This window comes from Barbatula barbatula (genome assembly GCF_947034865.1).
Source record: "Barbatula barbatula genome assembly, chromosome: 23".
Classification (NCBI taxonomy): domain Eukaryota; kingdom Metazoa; phylum Chordata; class Actinopteri; order Cypriniformes; family Nemacheilidae; genus Barbatula; species Barbatula barbatula.
Genome location: NC_136786.1, coordinates 8,469,693 through 8,487,323, shown reverse-complemented (window position 1 = coordinate 8,487,323; position 17,631 = coordinate 8,469,693). Strand labels below are relative to the sequence as shown.

Sequence of the window (17,631 nt, the reverse complement as noted above, 5' to 3'; positions counted from 1 at the left end):
GGGTAACGGCTTTATTGTAAACAGATATTTGGAGCTGGAATTGTGCAAATGACTTACCAAGGTCTCCGGGCAGTAACTTGGCAAGCGCAGGAGAAGATGCCTCAGACGTGATTCACTTCTAATAGTCGCGAGCTGTGGAGAGAAACGTCAAAATATTAATGTGCTGGTGTAAATATTCCTGATTTGATATCTTCAAATGTATATGCAAACAAGGAATCCAACTTTTTAGTATGCAACATTGTTAACATACTTTTTACACATCTTTTTTGAAAAGTAAATAAAACAAACAATACATTTTAACATTTCAAATGCACAAAATGCAAAAATATAAATTTTATGTCTTGTATGTCTTATATGTTAAATCGGGAAATGTTTAGCTTTACAATCTTTTGTTGAGACTTTGGTTTTTCACAGCGATGCCGTAGAAGAACCATTTTTGGTTCCACAAAGAACCATTCAGTCAAAGGTTCTTTAAAGACCCATCTCTTTCTCCCTTTTTATAATCTGAAGATTATTTTTCGCCCCCAAAAAACCCATTGTGAAGTGGTTAAAGGTTCTTTATGGAACCAGTTCGACAAAAAGGTTCTTCAATTGCATCGTGAAGCACCTTTATTTTTAACAGTGTAGTCTGGGTCCTATTTTTGACTTTGCATAGTTTAGTTCATGTTTTTCCAAGAATTTACCAAGTAACAGATAAATCTGCTTCAAAACACTGACTAGATAAAAAGCCTTTGATGTCTACAACAAAAGCTATGGGATGTTCTTCGTCCTCCCCTTTAAAATTTGACAAGCTTTTCATTCTTCATTCATCACACTCTTCGTGAAAACAGAATTTAGTTTTCAGCAGTTAAGGCACTTCTTGTATTCGTATTTCACAACCAGAATCCCTGTGTGATAACTTCTCCAAATGCTGTGATGGGTCAGTCCAACACCATCAGGACCTGGCAGCAGACCCGTGCGATTCTATCTGCTGTAAACAAAATCAAGTTCTCAAATCTGTCTTTGATAGTGTTTTTGGGAGCGTGATCAAGAATGATCATCTTTTCAAGTCTGAGTTCTCTGGAAAGATCTGCCAACTTGCTGGTTTGAAGCCAAAAACAGTTCCAGTGAATTCAGAACGCTTACCATCGGCATTTGAACATAGTTATCGAGGATCTTTTTTGTAAGTTTGGCCAGATTTTGTTGAAAAGAATTCCTCTATGATGAAGTATAATTTGTTGTAATGAGGGATGGAACATTTGAATCTGTTGGCAGACGGCTAAAATAATTCCTTTCTGCAAAAAAAACAATTTAAAATCTGCAAGTTCTCATTTATGAAGAAACTGGATACTGCGTCTAGACACAACATTTATCCATAAACTATTAACAACTTTTCATTTCAATTTACTACTTTACGTTTTTAAATACTTTAACTGGTCCTAATAAAGTTTCAATTTACTATTCATAAATGCTATACACTGTCTAGAAATAAATAACTTCTACATTGAAAGTCACCAATAGAATTTCTGTCATGATCCTGTCCTTCTTGTCAGTAGTTTATTAGCTCTGTGGACAGGGTCGTGACAGTATCATACCTTTTGTGTTTGTTATGTTTTGTGTGGAGACACGTGGCCTTCGCTTTGACTTTGTGCCACGTGTATTCTGGCTCTCCGCTCATGCTTGTCCCATTAGTGTTTCATCCCCCATACCTGCGCCGCGTCATCTCCCTGTTAGTTTTCATTCCCTTCACCTGGCTGTCACCTGCCCTGTATTATCATCCCTTTTTGTGTCCCTATATAGTTCCCTTCTGTATTTTGTCCTGTGTTGGTGTGTTATCCAATCCTCATCGTGTCTTCATGTTGGACTACCTTGATCCTTTTTGCCGTCTAATTTGGACCTATTATTTATAGTATCCTGGACCTTCATTGTTAAGTTTCTGTTTAAGTCTTGTTTTAGTTTGTTGTTTGCCCCATTGTGGGTCTATTGTTTAATTAAAGTCTGTTTAAGTTTCTACTGCTGCCTGTGTTTGGGTTCTGCTTTCCACATATCCAGACAATGTCAGCGTGTGGTCATTCGGTTACTATTAAACACAACATTTACAACAAAAATAGCTATGAGAAAAAACATTTCGCAGTAATACTTAATAATATTTGTAATAAAAGTGCAAATGGTTCTGTCCTGTATTTAATCTCATGTTAATGAAGTGAAATTTAAAAAACAACTGTAGGCTCAGAAAGAAGAGCAGCTGCTGGGCAGCGATTTGCAGCCGCTTCATCAAAGGAAACCCAGCGACAATGCCCACCGGAGAAAGAATGGCCTCTGCTAATAAATGAACCATCCAGTCCATTTGGAAAAGTTTCTAGTTTTTTACTCTCCTCAATATCTTTTTTCTGCTCTTTTTTTGTTTTTGTTTTGAGGGCCAAATCAATGGCGGGTGCCAGCGAGAACTTCTAAAGAAGCGCGGCGCCCCATTCTCAAAGGGTTGAAGGCCTCGTCTCATCAAAGCATCAGCCGTCCATTAGGATGAAATGGTCTGAGCGATTACCATCCAGCGAGGCTGTGACAGAGCCTGGTTCCCTCCTCTTTCTCTTCACAGAAACCATAGTGCTGTTGCCTGGGTCTAACAAGGTGTTATTATCTTTTCCTAATCTCCCTTTATAGATCCGTCGTCTTGTGCGCTTTTAGCTTTTCATTCTCTTTTTCTCTTCGACACCCATTCTGCCTTTAATGTCATTTTTTCTGTCTTATTGGGTTTTTGATCATCCTCTGGTTTCTTTGGTCACTGGCAGGTGCAAACAGCACACAGACATCTTGTATTAAGACCGTCACTTTACTTTGAATAGGATGCACCAGTACTGAGTGACCCGTGTTAACCTTATGAGATAGGCCCTTTCAGAAGTGGACGTAAAAAGATGTGAAGTGCAAAATCTTATTAAATTAGAGATGCTAACATGTTTGCTCCTTCTTCATCACCTAAACTTCAAAGAAGGGAGGGAAAAACATCCCTGAGAGTTCTGAAAATAAGGTTTGTGTTTTGTGGTTCAGGATGCAGATTTTATGTTACATCAGTCCCCAACACAATTCCCAACAAAACCAAATGCAAAAATGGTAACAATGTTAAAACATAGGCCTAATAATATACAAAATTATTAACATGACTGTTTGTTATAACAAATAACGCTTATTGACACATGTGGGTTTGGCTCCATTTTTAATGGGTCAAACTTTTGCTACTTAGGCAAGTTTATGCTTTTCTTTTTACAAATTTCAGAATGAAACAAAATGTAATATTTCAAATTAATAACAAATTATGTAGCAGGTCTGTACAGTTGTATACACAGTATATGTCGCACATGCAATATACACATATAGTCCGGCTTTTTAAATGATTCAATGATTTCAAAGATTACTGATATATCATGAATGTACGATAGTATCACTCTTGCAGCAATGTATGTAACATGCACATCTAAAAACCCATAAAATTTAATTCAGTTTAAGAACAACTCAACGCTTTAACAACCTACTGAGCATTGACTTTCAATAATTCTGAGCTTTCCTGTAGCTCAGTGGTAAGAGCATTGCGTCAATAACGCAAGATTGTGGGCTCGATCTCAGTGGATTGCAGATACCTATGTAAAATGTATAGGATAATGCAATGTAAGTCGCTTTGGATAAAAGCGTCTGCCAAATGCCTAAATGTAAACAATATTTGATAAAGACATTACTTTCATACTGCCTTCTCTGTGTTTTATGCTTGTTTGATATGTACAGCATGTTCAGATCGTAACTTTTGAAGTGTCTTTTGCTGATGGGAATGTGTCTTACCTGTTCACATGCTCCCCAACACTGAGGAAAGTGTTCTGTAGCATGCTGGCAGCAGGAGGAGTCTAGAGAGAGAGAGAGAGAGAGAGAGAGAGAGAAAGGCAAGTTCAGTATCACTTGATCTAATGTTCTCCCAACATATTTCGCTTTAAGTCCTGTCAACAAATGCCTTTTGTCGGCTCTTTATATTCCACCATAAATAGTCAGTATAGTGTATCTTGAAAATGTGCAATGAGCAATTCATAATTTTGGGATTCCACTTCTTGTTGCACTATTTATGGACATAACAGCCTTAGCCTACTAAAGTTCTGTTTTTGAAACCTGAGTAACATTTGATATTAATATCAACCTCTTACATTTGTTGAAAACCCACACGTTTTACAATCGGACGAATTTTTTTTAAAACGATAGTTTGTCCAATATATACTGTAGCACAGTAGCATTTGTTTATAAAAAAGGCCATCCAGATGTAAATCCAGCAAAGATATAGTGGGTCATGTGAGGTGGATGATATATTAATATATTTTAAGTACATATCACATTTGAATTCCGATGTATTTTATAAATATTAAGCCACATTTAGCTGCCCAAGATTCACGTCACGTGTGCTCCTTTTCATGGTTTCAGGTCTGTTCTAATGCTAAGCTACATGGTGCTAACAAGTCACGTAATACAATTTTTTTATTTAGTCCAATTTGCCATGTTTTCTTTTACTTTAATTGCATTTGTTTAATAACGTTGGAAAAACATATTCGCATCTGTTTATGCTCCTTCAGAAAAGGTCATTATTATCAAAATGAAGTACTTTCATCTCAGCCCTGACTCGGTCCTCGTCCATTTGCGTCTCATCCAGACTTCCTTTCATCAGTGTGATTCGATCTGTTTCTTTTGCTTTATTGAATCTCGGTAAAGGAGGAAGCTCTTCTTCGACGAGAAGCAGCCGTCATGACTCAGGTGTCTGTGTGTGTGTGTGTACTGTTAAGAGCTCGTCTTTGATGGCTGCAGTGAGTTTTGAGGAGGGGGCATTGCTGGGGCTCACAAGTATCTTGGGTAAGAGGGTCTGGAAGGATAAGAGGTTCTGGATGAACTCTGCTTTACGTCCAAGATTGTCTGGTTTTTAAACGACCAGACAGCCAGCAGACGCGAGACAGATCAGCGTCTCTCTTTTGCTTTCATCGTTTTGATTAAGAGGATGCAATCATTAACAGAGCTGACACCTGTGCATCTGTAACATGTTGCAGTATTTGTGTGTATGCGTGAGAGAGTGTGAATGTACTGTATGTGTCCGGGGTGCACGAATAAACTGATAAATGCAGTCATGCAGTTAGAGTTGTCCAAAGGTCAACTTTAAAGCAGGTTTACATGCATTCAGCACTTAAAGTCACCATCTTTTTTCACAAGAACATTAAAAAATCCCTTTGATTTTACACAACTAGGCTTTTTGAAGCCTTGGTGAGGCTGAAAATGGTAGTAGGTTGGGAGGAATATATTTCTATGAAGAAACGGGAATGAGCCTGAATAACTCTTTTGTGACACTGCCTTCTGTGTCTTTGTTCCTTTTTGGCACCATCCACATGATGTAGGGGGCAGCATTTATGTTCCCTGTTTACAAGATACTGATCTTTAAGTCATAACACTTTGCAAATAGATGGAAGTACAAAAATGAAGGAAGGTCTTGTGATAATTTCACTTTGGCTTAGTTTGGATTAAGGAGCTATTTAGCCCTGACTTTAATATCTCCCTCATATGTTTCCCTATTGTATGCAAATGTATATTTGTAGTTTTATATTTGTAAGGAGATTTTTTTCATTTGAATTGAAATGGCGTTGAGAGGTTTTATAATATGTAGGATTTTCTTTGGTAATAATGGAGCATCTCATTGTAGTGTATTTAAATGAAAATAGGTGGTATATATGTGCATGCATTTGTATTGTTGTGAGTGTTTTGTAAAATGACGTATGCAATAATAATAACAAATAATATCAATAAAATTTACGTTTTCTTAAACAAGCAATGAGATCAAATGAAGAGCAAACAGAGACCAAACTGCTTGTCACATTTTTTCCTGCGTCTCCTTCACATGTGTCTCTAGATTTTCATATAATGTCTCATATCTTAATATGCTGTGTCCTGTGTTCCTGTAGCTAAATTGGTAGCACATTGCATTAGCAGTGCTAAGGTCACAGGTTCGATCCTCAGGTACAAATCATCAAAAAAAATGTTGTTTTGGATGGTTTTGGTGTCTACCAAATGCAAAAATGTCTCAAACTGAGCTCAGTTTTTTAAGAAATAAAATACTACTACAATAAAATATCTGAGATTTCAATATAAACCTTTCTCTTCAAAGACTAAATTATATACTAACCACAGTAAGTGAACTATATGTCAACAATGTCTCATTAGTGTCTACATTTATTTTTCTAAAACAATTTTCAGCAAAATATCTGAAATAGTGTTGATACTTTAAAGATAAATAACTCAATTCCCCTGAGCTGAAAACTTCCGAGCAACAAAATACTCCTCTGTTTATCCAGTACTTAAGAGCAACCCCTCTGTGAAGGCAACATGTGCTAGTATTTTGGGTTAACCCGCTACCGTGTCCCTGTTTTTCTCAAGAACAGTAAAAATGCCACCAACAAGCCACATCAAAGGAATTCCCCTCTTCAAAACCATCTTGCCCTCTTACAACTCCTCTCCCTCCTCAACGCTCCTGAACATCCACTGCACTGCCTCCCACTTGCTAACATCCAAACTGGCTCCATTGAAGGTAGCTAAAGGATGCTCCTCCTCACTAGTACTCTTTCGTCTAAGTGTACTTCAAATTCGATCGTTTTTAGCAATGGGGAAATTAAGGGATAAAGGTAAATCTAGTCATGCCCCTTGTGCGTTTGTCAAAGTGCACATTTGATGTCCACTGCGTGTTGGTGTTTCTGGTAGAAATTATAGAGAACTTGAAAGGGAGGCAAATTGACAGCTTTGACGAAGCTAAAACACCAACGAGAACCAGACGAGTGGGCCATGAGGTGCAAGTACACGGTGGGGGTTGCAATATGTGGTCTTGAGACCCTAGACCCTCATGTGCTTGAATGGACAGCCATGAGGATTCCATTTAACCTCAAAGACTTGGTTATATCATCTGCAGGCATACACAACAGGAAGGTATAGACCCTTCACTCTGTAGGACGAGAGATACTTTTAGATAGTGACGTCAAAGAATGTGAGCCAAAATCAAAATGTCGTTGCTATGCTATCCTTTCGAAACCATGGATGTCCAAATTCGCTGTTTTTCAGAAAATGGAAAGCACTTTTTAAGACTTTTAATGGTTAGATATTTGCAAAACCCAGTGACAAACATAAAGGGTGACTAAAGATCGCAAAAATTTAAATTGCGAAATATAAAAATGTAGGTTTCTGAAGGACAGCAGCAGCGATATATTAAAGTTTTTTAAATATATTTTAAATTACCAAGCAAAGTGGCTTCAGTTTTAAAGACACAACATGACACACATAACGTTTAAGGACAACACACAGAGTATTTCAAAAAATGTTAGTTCTTACTTCAGATGGACATTTGTAATTGTATCTTCAGTAGCAATGTCATGTATCGTACAATGTAATAAAAAGGTTCTAGTTAAGTTATTTCTTGGAAAAGATCTAGGACTATTTGTGACTTAGTGTCCAAACGTGTCTAAATACTTTCAGATCCACTGTAGGTTCTTATTATGAATAATTTGCGACAGTTGGCAAGAGGAAGATTTCATAACTATCACACAATCCTTCGTTGTTCACTCCTAAGAATCTTATCTCGTAAGCCAGAAGGGATAAAAGTCATTTTGAAACTAACGTTAGATTCAGGCTGGAGAAAAAGCAGACGCTGTCAATACATATTTTAACACAAACAGGAAGCCTAGAAATGGGGGAGGGATGTTAGCTTTTAAAGCACTGCCATTCCCATCCATCTTTACTTCATAAGGCGAAGCAGGCCACTCGCATTACTTTATTTAGACCGTCTGGTCAAAGTGCCATGCCCTTCAACAATAACAAGAGGAAAAGGGCAAACATGCTCCAGACACCAGCAGAGCTCTGAGAGGAAGGATGTGAATTCTAAGAGCTATTTCTTTATTATTATATACTGTATTTTTTTAAACTGAAAACATTATTATCCAGAGAAAGATGGTATATATCAGAACTTGTTTGTAATGGTGACCCAAGCCAATGGTCATACACAAACGGGCCGACGATGATCAGATCATTTTGTCCTATTTTTAGTTCTGCACAATGCTATTGCCATAATGACAACAAAAGTGTTTTGTTGGAAATAAATCATGCAAAACTCATTTAAAGGGATACTTCAGGCCTGAATCAAAATTTCCCCAGGTTTTACTCACCCTCAAGGCATCCTAAGTGAATGTGTTTTTCTTCTTGAAGAATAATCCAGTGGGAGTTATAATTCCACATATCCTTTTACTTCCAAGCGGTAGAATGGGAGTAAACGGGGGGCAATTTTTTGAAGCTCCAAAAAGTGCATCCATCGATCAAAGAACGTCTCGACACGGCTCCGTGGTCTTAACAAAAGTCTTCTGAAGCAAATCGATGCGTTTGTTTAAGAGACATATCCATGTTGACAGTGCAACTAACGTTGATGTCTAACCTCCTTTTCAGCAAACGAGAGGCTTGTATTTCCGGTAAATGACTCGGGTAAGTTCCTGTGACGAACACAGCATTTTTCGTTTTCAGCCAATAGAAGACTCCTTGCGGGTGGGAGCTTTCGTCACCATAATTTAGCAGAAAAACAAGCCTCTCGTTCAGATGTTAGACAAAAAAAGTCACATCACTTAGGATGCCTTGAGGGTGAATACATTTTTTTTTATTTAGGCCTTACTAAGGTTTCAATTTGATTTAGAGAAGGTCTTAGATTAGCATAAAGGGGCAACCACCAGTCCATATCCTGGTTGAAGTGAAGGACAGCCGAGCAATTTGTGGCCTCTTTGTGGCTGTCGCTCGTGTCCCTTAACAAGCTGAGATTTTAATGACACAATTGAAGGTGCAGCGGACCATTCAGTCCGGGTTACTGCTCTTCTGCTCTTGTCGCACATTCTTTGACACAATATAGTGTGGTTTTTTCTCAAAGAGAGGAACGCAAGCAAATGAAAGCGTCTATGGAAGTTTATAAAAGCCATGGCAACTACAGTAGCTGTAGCAGTGCAAGTGTGTCCTTTTTGGAAAAACAAAGGCAAAATGCAACACAGTGTTTGTTGCTTATCAGGACAGAGCAGCACGCCGATTTCAGGGGTTTACATTATACAAGGGCAGGATCAAGTGTGCAGTGAACCGAAATATTTTTCACTTTGAGGCCTTTAATGAACAATGACAGCTGCACACGGGCTGGTTAGGATGCAGAGAGCTGAGAGGCCTATGGGCTGCTAATGAGCAGCAGACACAGAGATACAGGCGTTGAGTGGATACAGTGTAGCCCTCTAGTGTATTTAGAGAATGCAGCTGATTCCAGAAATGGTTAGGTGACAGGCTATTCAGTAAAGGACTGGAGGTTTAACTAACAGTGTTGTAGGGTTGGGAACTAAACTGGTTTCAGATCAGAAAAAATTCTCATAAGCAACTGAAGGAGAAACATCTGAGCCCAGTGACTGATGCCCAAACACTCCATCAAATACCCTGAGATATGAAAGAGCAACATCTAAGCAATTTCTCTCTGCTCTTTTTCATTCTTGGGGAATGCACATCAAATGTATAACTTGGATGCATGTAAATTACTTATACACAAATGTAAACACAGAATATTCTCATTTGAGAGCAAATGTTCATTTTCTCTGTGACTTAAAAACACTACTGTTTTAGTGCAGTTACTAAATTAACTGTATATCTAAATATTGGAATGAACTAACATTTAAAATTTAAAAGATACTGATCTTCAAGTCATAACACTTTGCAAATAGATGGAAGTACAAAAATGAAGGAAGGTCTTGTGATAATTTCACTTTGGCTTAGTTTGGATTAAGGAGCTATTTAGCCCTGACTTTAATATCTCCCTCATATGTTTCCCTATTGTATGCAAATGTATATTTGTAGTTTTAACATTTAAAAGAATTACTACATAGATGAAAATTTGTCTGAAATGTCAAGTATGATGACAACATAGTCACATAGAAAACATATGTTGGCCTTTATTATTCCTTTATGTTTAAGCAAGATCAAAACAAAGTAAAAAATAGCAACTGGTCATCATCCAAATATATAAGAACAAAACACATGTTTGACAGAGAACACCTCAGAAGGAGAAGGGGGGATGGGGGTCCATCGTGCTGGCAGATGTGAGGCCCTTACAGGACTGTGGACTGTGCCATACCAAATAAAAAATCAACACTCAAGACGAAAAAGAATTGATTTACATGATGGCCCCTGACATCTAGTATGTTACAAACAATATTTTTTCACTGTTATTTACAGATACAGTAAAGAAATAAACGAAGAGAGGGGGAAGACTTAAACCAGACCTAAACCTGTGCTGCCAACATGAGCACCACATCTTAAATTGTCAGAGAACATAGATAACAATAAATATTCAAGAAAGTAAATCAAGGGACATTTCTGCACTTTATGGACAACCCAGGCTTTACTATAGAAAGTATCAATAGAAGTCCATCATGATATTCATTCCCATTGTTAATAAAACAAAAAGTGGTAACAGTTCAGTATAGGGGGCAATTCTATTAAGCACATATTCTCCTTGACCATATTCTACATCCCAAATCCTACCCAATACCTAAACCTAACAACTACCGTACTAACTATTAACAAGCAACAAATTAAGAGTTTATTAGGGAAAAAGTTGTAGTTATTGGTTTGTTAATAGCAAAAATTGCCCCCTATACTGAAGTGTGACTTGAAAAGTAATTGATGAATCATTGCTGTGACCACCATAATGATTTCATAGAACATCAAGGCACAACAATAACAGAATAAATAATGCAAAGACGACCAAATCTGTATCGCACTGATTGAACGCATGAGCCATTACTAAGGACATGAATAGAAAGAGCTTATGGACTTCACAGTTAGAGGGGAGTCCTGGACAACCTAAAAAATAAACAATGTCCTACATCAACAAAAGCAGTGAGTGATAGAGGCCAGCGTGGGGCTTGGAGTAATCCTTTCAAGCTGTAAAGAAGCATGCCCTGTCGCCCAGAGGGTGGTCTGAGAAGACACAATGGAGCAGTGGACAGTTGAAAAGACCAGGCTGACTTCGGCTACAACATACCCGATGGGAGCCGGGTGGTGAGATACAGTTAACAAAAATGTAGACTGCCTTTCTCAAACGGTGGAATTTTTTAATCTGCGCTATTGGACCAAAGCAAGCTGTCTTCCCAACCAATACTTCCAATTTGGTGTGTGAGGAAATGGTTGTTTCGATCAAGCACTTTGAAAGGGGGAACAAGTACGTAAATGAATATCCTGTACCATCATTGTGAAAGAATCTGTGTAATTCCACACAGAAAATTCCCTTTCCCAAAACAGCATGGGTGGCGATTGCTCTAAACCAGTATATAGTAGAAATAAACATCCAAGATGCCACCCTTGCAATCCACGATATTTGGTTAAGAACGCTTCTAAGCTCTTTCCGTGGCACAATCCGTCGACCGAAAGCGACACATGGCAGCTCAAAAGCATCCAGTGTGCCTGTCATGCCCACATGGTGGGCGGTTATCAATCAGGCCGTACTGACGCGTGCCTTCTGCATTATGAATGGGACATCTGCCACAGCAAAGCCTTTCCGTTTCCTCCCGGAGTCAGGGGTTGGCATGCGGCTACAAAGAGACACTTCCACGGCCTGACTCGCCGCGCAAGATCTAAGAACTCAGCAGATGTGGTTGGAGAAAATACTGATTGCACATGAGCGATAATTATGATTAAAGAAGAGGAAATGACATCTTGCGAGACAAAATGGCTATAAAGAAGGACAGAAATATTAAAAAAGACCAATAACTAATAACTAATCTGAGGACTGGCTGTTATGACAACACATTTGATAAAAGTTTATTGAGAGGAACTTAAAAAAAAATACAATTCAAACGTCTAGATTCTGCAGTGCAATGGTCACACCGTTCCGTTGACATCCAATGATATGCATGCAAATGCGCTACACCAAAAATGCAAGCTCATGAGAAGTTTCTTCATGAGATGTTCTCTTCAAGTGAACAATCCAATAGACTGAGGGGTCTTTGTAGGAATTTCGCATGTGACCGCTGCATAAGGCTTTTAAATGTAGGCTTGCCGTGTTGATCTATATACAAACTGTACTAACCTACATGCTAATGATCTGACCTGCAAACAGGAAGGTTTCAAGTTTTTCCTAGATTAATCTTCAGACAGTGTGGCAACAGACCGCCCACAGTCCTTTCACTGACCATCCGATGCATGTTGCAATGGTAAGCACATGTGAAAATGGCAAGCGCCAATCAGATGGCGAAGCTATGCTGCCATGTTCCAGCTGAAATCTTTGAAAGATTTTATTTAGAGATCGCTTCATCGGACACGCACACAGTCAACGCAGTTAACTTCCGGTTTGTGTTTGGCAATATAACAATTTATATTTTATATTAATATGTTAATTATTATTTTACTGCATATGTATTGCATTCAATAAACCCTTTGTTGAATTTTGTAATATGTTCATTTTATTAAATATACAATTTGTTGAATGGGTCCTGGGCAATTCCATGTACATGTAAACCTTACCATAAAAAATATGTTTTTACAAACGTTTTTACTAAGCATTTGTTTTATTTTTAGTGCATGATTTTTTGTAGTCAGGTAAGTGCCATTTTCAGGATTGTCACTTCCATAACGCTACATATTCCTCATAAATGGACACATGAAAATTAAAATGAAGTAACTACTTTATGTTCTATAAAAAGGCATCCCTTTTCCAATCATTGGGTATTATTGCTTCAGGATTGTGCATTTTATTTCACAGAAATCCCACAAAGTTTGTCGTCTCCCAAAAAACGCGTCCTTTTTTTGTCACATCCATAACCATAACACATGTTTATTTCCCTTTTTAAAATAGAAAATTAAAAATGTTTATGTTTAGTCTAGGGATGCACCGAAATGTAAATTCTTGGCCGAAACCGAAAAAGAAGAAACCAAGGCCGAAAACCGAAACACCGAAATAAATTATGCCAATTATTAGTACCATGGCATTTATGGCTATGACCTTGCACTAACTTTACTAAAATCAAGGCATTGCAATTGCATCAATTAATATTAAAGTTTCAGAGAATAAATCAATTACAAATTATGCAATTTTTTTTAGCACATTGCAACAATGCACAGTATAAAATAAAATTCAAACGTAAATGGACTTCAGACAGCGAACCATCAAGCTATTGAGCAGTTGAGCTTGTGATCTGCCTGACATTTTAGAAAGATTTAGTGTATTTAACCAGTGCATAAATAAACATTTTTATCAAATAAAAAAAGATCTAGCAGAAATATGGCTACAATCTTAGAGTCACATATATAGAAGCCTAAGAACAGAATAGACTACCTATTATTTGAGGCACTTTCTTGCAGGATTTCACTGAACATATCAGACAACAATGGTGCATGTCCCTCATCTGGTGCATATAGACAAGTTTTTTTTCTCCGCTATAATCTCGCTATGAAGACCTTTGTGCTTCTCCGTCTGGACACGGGTTCTCCGCATACATCGCGGCCTGGATCGCGATGACCTACCCTTGAAAATTCGCGCCGCATTAACCAATCAGGAGCTCCCATGACGCGAATTTCACGCGCGAATATTGAGAGTAAACACAAAGTGTACAAGCGTCCATTTAATGCGTTTGGTGTGAACACTCTATAAGAGTATATACGAGATTTACTGAAATACGTCCACACCGCAGACTTGTCGCTTCAGACTAGCACGTGCAGGTCGCGGTTTCTGTTTGCGTCATCACATCATTTCGGCCGTATTGCATCCCTAGTTTAGTCTCAATCAACAAGGTTTTAGTAAAATATAAACGTCTCGGTTACGTATGTAACCTCTGTTCCCTGATGGAGGGAACAAGACGTTGTGTCGAAGCCGACAGATGGGGTTCGCCCTTGAGAACCAGTCATCTCTGACTATTTTGAAAAGGCCAATGAAATTTGGCGAATGAAATTTGCATGCCGGGCCCCGCCCCCGGAAATCCGGGTATAAAAGGGGAGCCGGCGTGCTCATTCATTTACCTTGTGTGCTGAGGAGCCTAAAAGCATCTCGTGACTGCTGCAGCGGACGGCTATTGTCGTGGCAAGAAGGACACAACGTCTTGTTCCCTCCATCAGGGAACAGAGGTTACATACGTAACCGAGACGTTCCCTTTCTGTCGGTCTCTCGACGTTGTGTCGAAGCCGACAGATGGGGTTCCTATGGAAAACGCCACGGCAATAGTCGCGTCACAATCTCCAGCGAAGCGACGTTGGCCAGCCTAGGCGAGTCAGACGAAGCGCTCTCGCGAGATTGTAACCTTCCAGTAGGTAGACAGGGGGACCCAGAGCTTCCCAGAAAGATGGGTAGCCCCTGTCCTCTGTCAACTCAGACGGCCCCAATGGCGAGAGCCGTCCGGCCTTAGGACCACTGGGTAAGCGCTATTCCCTCAAGTGGGAGGTGCGCTACGGAGACCACTTCCCACCCTCGGGGGGAATACAGTGGAGAAACAGCATGGTCTTACCGGCAGGGAAGAACTCATGGGAGGTATGTGCGAGAATCCGCAGGGTGGATGCTCACCCGGGGAAGGTCACGAGTTCCGGGGGAACAGCTCATGACGGAATCTCAGACGGAACCACCCTGCTGGGGGGTTACCACGTCTGGAGCACTGAGGTCGGTTAGAGTCACACGTAGATAACTCAACTTGTGCCCGCCAAAGGTGGCAGGCTGCTCCGCCCAGCCCGCTGCCTTGAGTGCTTAGTGATGGATGGAATGCCTATTCTTCGCCCGAGGGGAAAGAAGGGAGGCAGATGATTGCGCACTGACCCCCCCCAAGAGGGGGGCTGGCGCTTGTCGCAGGCGTACGCCCTGCCGGCCGCCGGTCTTACCTGGTGTTATCCTGCAAGACTCGAGCTGACACCGGATCCACGCGGAGGTTGTAGAACCTCGCGAAGGTGTGGGGCGTAGCCCAACCCGCAGCTCTGCATATGTCTGCCAGAGAGGCGCCCCGAGCCAGTGCCCACGAGGAGGCAACACCCCTGGTGGAGTGCGCCCTCACTGCCAGCGGGCACGGGCAATCTTGAGATCGGTACGCCGCCATGACGGCGTCCACGATCCAGTGCGCCAGTCTCTGTTTGGAGACAGCTTTCCCCTTCTGCTGACCTCCAAAACAAACAAAGAGCTGCTCAGAGCCTCTGAAGCTCTGCGTGCGGTCCACGTAGAGGCGCAAGGCGCGTACTGGACACAACACGGACGGGGTTGGGTCTTCCTCCCCGGTGGGGAGCGCCTGCAAGGTCACCACCTGGTCCCGGAAGGGAGTGGTGGGAACCTTGGGCACGTAGCCGGGCCGAGGTCTCAGGATCACGTGAGAATCACCGGGCCCGAAATTTAGGCACTCTGTGGACACGGAAAATGCTTGCAGATCCCCCACCCTCTTGATGGAGGCGAGCGCCGTCAGGAGAGCCGTCTTCATCGAGAGATGAGAAAGATCGGTCTCTCCGAGGGGCTCGAAGGGAGGCCTCTGGAGGCCCGCCAGGACCACATTGAGGTCCCAAGAGGGTACGGAGCGCGATCGAGGTGGGTTAAGCCTCCTCGCGCCCCTGAGGAACCTGATGACCAGGTCATGCTGCCCTAGAGGTTTTCCAGCAACTGGTTCGTGATGAGCGGCGATAGCGGCTACATACACTTTCAGCGTGGACGGAGAGAGTTTACTCTCCAACCTCTCCTGCAGGAAGGACAGCACGTGCCTGACCGAGCAAATCCGTGGGTCTTCTCTGCGAGAAGAACACCAAGACGAGAAGAGGCGCCACTTAAAGGCGTACAGCCGCCTCGTGGCTGGTGCCCTAGCCTGAGTGATGGTCTCCACCACCGCGGGGGGTAGACCACTCAGGATCTCCTCGTCCCATCCAGGAGCCAGACGTGGAGGTTCCAGAGGTCTGGTCTCGGGTGCCGCAACATGCCCTTCCCCTGAGAAAGAAGGTCCTTCGTCAGGGGAATCGGCCAGGGGGGAGTTGTCGTCAGGAGCATTAGCTCCGAGAACCAAGTCCGGTTGGGCCAGTACGGCGCAACTAGTACCACTTGATGCTCCTCTTCCCTGACCTTGCACAGGACCTGTGCAATGAGGCTCACTGGGGGGAAGGCGTACTTCCACTTGTCCCGTGGCCAGCTGTGCGCTAGGGCATCCGTGCCGAGGGGGCCCTCGGTCAGGGAGTACCAAAGCGGGCAATGGGTGGTGTCCAGGGAGGCAAACAGGTCCACCTGTGCCCGCCCGAACTGCACCCAAATAAGCTGGACCGCACGGGGGTGGAGTCGCCACTCTCCACGGGGCGTCGACTGACGAGAGAGCGCATCGGCTGTCTGGTTCAGGTCGCCCGGTATGTGAGTGGCATGCAGGGACTTCGTCACCTGTTGACTCCACAGGAGGAGGCGTCGGGCAAGTTGCGTTAACTGTCGTGAGCGTATACGCCCCTGATGGTTGATATACGCTACGGCAGTCGTGCTGTCTGATCGGACCAGTACGTGCTGGCCCTGCACGAGGGACCGTAGTCCCCTCAGTGCCAACAGAACAGCCAACAACTCTAGGCGGTTGATATGCCAACACAGCTCCGTCCAGAGACCCGACACTGTGTGCCCCTTGCACACCGCACCCCAACCCCGTAAGGAGGCGTCGGTCGTTACCACGACGCGCCTCGGGACCTGCCCCATGGGGACGCCAGTCCGTAGAAAGGTCACTGATGACCACGGGGTTAGGATACGACGGCAGAGAGGTGTAATGACGATCAACCTCCTGCCTGTGTGCCACGCTCTCCAGGGAACTCGTCTCTGTAGCCAGTGCTGCAGCGGTCTCATGTGCATCAACCCGAGGGGAATTACCCCCGCCGAGGACGACATGTGGCCCAGGAGCCTCTGAAAAAGTTTCAGGGGGACCGCTGGTCGCTGCTTGAAGAGTTTCAGGCAGTTCAGCACTGACTGTGCACGCTCTGTCGTAAGCCGCGCCGTCATGGAGACAGAGTCGAGTTCCATACCGAGAAAAAAGGAACTCTGCGCAGGGGAGAGTTGGCTCTTCTCTCGGTTGACCCGTAACCCCAAACGGTCTAGGTGCCGGAGCACCAGATCCCTGTGTGTACACAACAGTTCTCGCGAGTGTGCTAAGATAAGCCAGTCGTCGAGATAGTTGAGTACCCGCACACCTCTCTCCCTGAGGGGAGTGAGGGCGGCTTCCACGACCTTCGTAAAGGCACGTGGGGACAGGGACAGACCGAATGGGAGGACCCTGTACTGATATGCTCGCCCCTCGAAAGCGAACCGTAGGTACGGCCGGTGACGAGGGAGAATCGAGACATGAAAGTACGCGTCCTTCAGGTCGATAGCCACGAACCAATCTTGACGCCTGACGGACGTCAAGATGCGCCTCTGCGTGAGCATCCTGAACGGCAGCTTCTGGAGGTGCCTGTTCAGGGCACGCAGATCTAGAATGGGGCGCAACCCTCCACCTTTCTTGGGGACGATGAAGTACGGGCTGTAGAACCCGCTGGACATCTCGGCCGAGGGGACGGACTCGATCGCTCCCTTCGCCAGAAGGGTTGCCACCTCCTCCCGCAGCACGGGAGCATCTCTGCCTCTGA

The 17,631-nt window shown here is 42.7% G+C and overlaps 1 protein-coding gene across 1 annotated transcript in view; it reads right to left on the bottom strand.

Annotated features, from left to right (window-relative positions):
* The window catches only part of reck (reversion-inducing-cysteine-rich protein with kazal motifs), a 51,242-nt gene that overhangs the window by 26,202 nt on the left and 7,409 nt on the right, over positions 1-17,631 (bottom strand). The window contains exons 2-3 of the mRNA XM_079487672.1: positions 3,808-3,869; positions 58-132 (exon numbers count right to left, since the gene is read on the bottom strand). Of these exons, the coding sequence (XP_079343798.1) occupies positions 58-132; positions 3,808-3,869 (137 nt within the window). The remainder of the gene's footprint in view (positions 1-57; positions 133-3,807; positions 3,870-17,631) is intronic.